General features: G+C 34.6%; 1 protein-coding gene across 12 annotated transcripts in view; it reads right to left on the bottom strand.

Moving 5' to 3' along the window:
* Positions 1-5242, bottom strand: part of fxr1 (FMR1 autosomal homolog 1) — an 18865-nt gene extending 13623 nt beyond the window's left edge. For 3 of the 12 annotated variants that reach the window (XR_533470.2, XR_533469.2, XR_533468.2), the window contains exons 1-4: positions 5071-5242; positions 2109-2161; positions 1928-2021; positions 81-152 (exon numbers count right to left, since the gene is read on the bottom strand). Coding sequence is in view for 8 of the 12 variants with exons in the window: in XM_008406291.2 (XP_008404513.1) it covers positions 81-152; positions 1928-2021; positions 2109-2161; positions 5071-5121 (270 nt within the window). In the remaining 4 variants the exon portion in view is untranslated. The remainder of the gene's footprint in view (positions 1-80; positions 153-1927; positions 2022-2108; positions 2162-5070) is intronic. The other 9 variants (XR_533471.2, XM_008406291.2, XM_017304490.1 and 6 more) reach the window with 6 other exon arrangements.
* Between the last annotated feature and the right edge of the window lie 242 nt (positions 5243-5484).

The raw sequence follows: 5484 nt of genomic DNA on the forward strand, positions 1-5484 counted from the left end.
AAATGAAACATTAATTTAAAACGAATAAATGAAGGGTTTGGTAAAAGCGTGGAAACTCTCTGCGACATGAGGAAACTCACATCTCCCTTCATCATGCGGACTTTGGCCAGCCACCATCCACAGGGCTCCTGTTCGTTGGCTCTGGAGAGAATCTGGCAACCAACCACACATGAGAAGAACAGGCAGTTATATTTACTCAATTCACTTTTTTAAAATATATACTTTTAGGAGGAGCCATACTTTTTACTTCTATTTGAGTAATTTCATTATAAAGTATTTCTTCTCTTACTTGAGTCAAATTTCTGGATTTTCTACCCACTGAATGTAAAACAAACATGTTTTAACCAGAAACCCATCAGACTGACTCACACCTGATGTTTCTGTTAAAGTTTCATAAGTTTAGTTTTTTTTTTTTTATCAAAAAACTGATTTGGAAATGTTTCATTTTTTTGCCTGATTTTGTTATTTATATGAATTATTGTTATTTTCATCCTTAAAATACCAAAATTTCCATTCAACTTGATATTTTGTTCTGTCTGATGATGTAATTTGTAAATAATAAATGATTGATGATTTGATCAGTAACTCAGGACTTGACTGAACTTTTTACCAAATACTTTTTAACTCTTGAGTAATTTCTTGGACAGATTCGTCCAAGAATCTGTCCAAGAATTCTTGGACAGATTCTTGGACGAATCTGTCGTCCAAGACAGATTCGTCTGTCTTGGACAGACGAATCTGTCTTGGACTTGAGTTAAAATACTTGAGTTAAAATACTCAAGTTAAAACTTGAGTAAAAATATGTTGATGCTTTTATTTTGGCAGCTCTGCCCACCTCTGGTTATAAGACGTGTTGGGAGATTTTATTGATTTAACAAATATTTGATTCTTGAAGATGTCATTTTTGGACGAGTGCCACTGCACTCCTTGGGTTTCCGTAGCTCAGACCGACTCTGAAGCCCACGATCACCGTGGCGTCAAACTTCACTAAAAACACAACGTCAACACACCCACGGCGGCCATCTTGGTTTTACAGCTTCTATTTTAATTCAGATCAACTCTACGGCAGAATATTAGCACCAGGCTAAGATTTTATTCTTTAATTATGAGAATACACTGCAAAAACACAAAATCTTACCAAATATTTTTGATTTAATTTCTAGTGAAAATTGTTTTGTTCACTTCAAAAATAAGACAAAACTAACTTACAAATAACTTTTCACCATGAGAGAGAATCTTGTTTTAAGTAAATCTAGCTGCACTGGCAGATTAATTCACTTATATCAACACATTTTTTCCCCATAGGTGAAATAATTTGCCGATGGAACAAATACCTTTTTATAAATATTAAGGAATTATTTAGTTAAAACGAGCTCATATCTATTGTTTAAAAATTAGTTGTAAATTAATTTTCTCTCATTTCAAATGTAGTAAGATATTTGCACTAGAAACCAGACAAAATGACTTGGTAAAATGTTGTAGTTTTGCAGTGTAAAGTTGTGATATTAGGAGAATAAAGTCAGGAATGTTGAGAATCGTGTGACGTAATTACAGATGAATATAAATACTTAATGTTTAGCTCATTAGCATCAAATTATCATCATGTGCAGGACTTTAAACCGACGTTACAAACAACTGAGTCTGTTTACAAAAACAATCAGATCAATTAGAAGCTTTTTACTCATTTAAGTAACTTTTTCTAGTAAAATTTTATCTTCATTCTGCTAATATTACGACTTTATTCTTGTAATTAAAGGAGAACTGTCGCAGCCTGTCCCTAATAATCTACAATAATAAACTACAACTCACAGAAAGGATGACGGAAATAAAAGCCATTTTTTGTCATTTCGTTTTTAGAAAAGCTGATTAAGAATCAGCCGTTTTATTTGTAAAATATCCAGCTAGAAAAGGGAAAACATGGCCTCACCTCCACCTCTTCTCCTTCTCCGATCTCCTTCTTGACGTCAGCAGGTGGCGGCAGCCTGACGTCGCTGAAGGGCACCTGGCGTTCTGGCTGCCAGCTGAGACACAACCGTCACACTTTACTACAAACTATTCTGTTTTCTACGTTTCCTTGTTTTACGTAATAAAGAAGGAGACTTGCTTACTTGTTCTCAAAGGCAATGGTGAGAGAGTCATCGTGGATATCTTTGACGAAGCCCTGCAGGACAAAAACGGGAATAATAGCAGCTTTTATTAGCAAATTCCTGAAACCAAATAACTCACGATTATTTTAGTCACCGATTATTCTGTCGATAATTAAGGCTTAAGTGGTTAAGTGAAAAAATCTGGCGATTAATTGTACGATTAACCGCCAGATTTTTCATTTAACCACTTAAGTCTTTTATACAGAATATTAGAAATATATTAAAAGATGCAAATGAACAAAAAAATAAGAAAATATTTTATTCCCTAAAGAGAAATAAATCTTTTAAGCATGCTTGATTATTTGTAACAAATAAGCTGAAAATGTTGATTATGTTCCATAATAACCAATTAATAATTGGACAGGAAAAGGTGCTTAATATGATAAATACATATTTTACAGGATTTGAAGCAGGTGAAGCTAAAACTGCCACCTCAGGATTTCTGATCAGAACATATTTACAAACAAAAATGTTTTCAATCTTAAATACAAATAAATATTTTTGTACAGTTTTGGCTTAATTTCTGCTCTTACTGCGTTGTCGTTTCAACAATTAGCCGTTTTTGAGTTTAGTMCAGTTAGCGACTAATCACTTCCTAAATGAGTTGACGATTATTTCAATAATCGATTAACTGTGATTAATAATTTCAGCTGTAATAAAAAAAATTATTTTCTTTCCTTTGATGCCTTTTACTAAAATATGGTTTTAATTGCAACAATCAAGGAAATAATTACTTGTGATACTACCAATAATAACTGCAACAAATGAATTATTTAAATGTTCTTTGTTACAGTCAGATGCTACGCTCCGGTTAGCATCTCAGCTACTAAATGTAGGCATCAGGTGTGCACATTAAAATCCATCCAGCCGTCCGAATATATTTTTAACATGCAAAACATGACATGGAAACAGAGCAGCCGACTAAATACTGAAGGAAATCACCCAGACTGCCATCACAACTCAGTTTGCTTTTTCCTTCATTAATAAGTTAGCATAGCTCCAGCTAGCATGACATCATAAGTCTGTCATGATTACAAATATTCCTGAACAATAAACTGTCTGGGAAATTATTGCAGTAATTATAATATTGTTGTTTTGAGATAATTTGACTAATATAATGGCAAAATGATGCAAGAATTTCCTCTCAAAGATTAATAAGCTTTCATTTCCAAAGAACACTGGAACTGGAAGACATTTTAAATATCCGAAATAAACAAACAAAACAACAGAAATAATGAATAAAATGGATTATAAAATATCAACAAAGCAAAACGCCATTCAAAATATATTACTCATTAGGTTCAGCAAGGAAAACATGAAAAACTGCAATAAATAACTAAAAAAAGACAATTATTTTGTAGTGGTAAATGTTTGCACCATCTTCCAAGATGGCGGCTTTTCAATAACATTAAATGGCTGCATCTTATTAAACATTAAGCACAATATTCAAACAAGAATGCAAATGTGGTGCTCTTATTTTTATTAAAAGATTGATTTATTGTTTATTGTTGTCACACAACAAATATTTTTGATTCTGGGCCAACAGCATTTTACACAACAAGCAGAAATTACATTTTTGTATTTAAAATGGAGGCTAAACACTAAAAGAAGATGTACACCAGTGTCCCGTTTCTAAAAAATATTATTTTAATAACTTAATAGTTATCTTTCCACAAGTTGTTTAAACTTGTCTCAAAAAGAAAAAAAGCATTTTGTAGGTCTGGGATTTAAAAAAAGACTGGCCAGAAAAACCTGATAGTTAAATCTCTGCTGTTGTTACAACTTTGAAGAAAAAAATAAGATTTTATTGATATGCTGAATATTTCCATTTCAAATACGTACATTTGTTTATTTGATTTTTAGCTGAGTATAGCARTTTTCAATATAATCATGATTGCTGAATCTCTCCTGTTGTCTAGAATCCAACAATTTAAAATTGTGAAGAAAAAACTAMAATCTTTTATTGATATGTTGAATATTTAGGTTTCAAATAGCAGTTCAATTCATTTCGGTGWTCATACGCAGAAAAGCTTAAACATACCTTCAAAGTTTGCTTCAAGGACACACTWCAGCTACTTTTATGCAGGTCATGTGACCATTTTCAGCAGAAACCCAACCCAAATCATTACCTCACGCAATTTCCGTTAATGGTTACATATTCAGATAACGTGCGAGATAATGAGCCTGAAACATCTTTAGTTGAGTGGAAAGTACGAATCAAAGTGAAAGAAGAAACAAGAAGGGAGGAGAGCTAAAAAACATGAGGGTATCACTTTGGGCTGGAGGTCCAGAAATAGCTTGGAAGTGTGCGGTATCAGCGACCCAGCGCCGGCATGCCAGCTGGTCGGGAGTGACAGGGAACAGCTGGCTCACACATGCACATAGGAAACATAGCTGGGACGTGATCAAGTATCAAATAATAGACGGTGACAGAAAGTGGTAGTCTGTTCAAAAACTACCTGGCAGCTTGATTTTTAATTGAAAACTCAAAAATTCAAGCGCTAACGCTCGTATAAACACAGAAAAGGGGGACGAATGTTACCTGGATACCGTGTTTACTCAACATCTTCAGACGTCAACAGTTTGGCAGCTAGCAAGTGAGCTAGCTTTCAGCTAAGGAAGACAGCGCTCGGAGTAAAACTAGACTGGGSGACATCACTTTTATTTTCTTAATAATCRATACATAAAAGAACAGACAATATTACTCCCTCRTAGTGTTTAACAAATGTCGTCAAWAAGTAATCAGAGCTGCTAGCATCGTTAGCTTAGCGTGCTAATTTGTGCTAGCTCTGCGCTTGCCGTCTAATGATGGATCCAGAACCGGTCCGAACATCCACCCGCTGAACCTGATGTTTCAGCAGAACATGCAGTACTTGATAACGACATGTTAAGTTTCCAGACGTGTTATTTAGCCGGGATTTACCTTGTAGTAAGCGCCGTTGGAGCCACGTACCTCCACCGCCAGTTCTTCCATATTGGACACGCAAAGGAAGCCGGGACGACAGGTGTTCCTTAACTCATCGGGGGTGAGGTTAAAAGCGGATGAGTTTCCGTTCTTCTGCTTTTTATGTTTACTTTTTTACCCTCGGAGTTCAATAATCTCTTCTACACCGCTGTGAAATTGTAGCAAAAGGAATAGATGCGCATGCTCCAATTTAAACCAAAAATAATAAACTGCGCACGCGATGAAAAGTACAAATACTCCTTTCTTTTTTAACTTAATTTATTTCTAGTCACCAAAAAAAAAGATGATGCTTTTTATTTATACACCTCATAAAGTAAAATTAATCAAATTAAGTTTGCAGTAGGGGTGCTCAAAGTGTGGCCTGGGGGCCGT

The sequence above is a fragment of the Poecilia reticulata genome, linkage group LG4 (genome assembly GCF_000633615.1).
Source record: "Poecilia reticulata strain Guanapo linkage group LG4, Guppy_female_1.0+MT, whole genome shotgun sequence".
In the NCBI taxonomy this organism is placed as follows: Eukaryota; Metazoa; Chordata; class Actinopteri; order Cyprinodontiformes; family Poeciliidae; genus Poecilia; species Poecilia reticulata.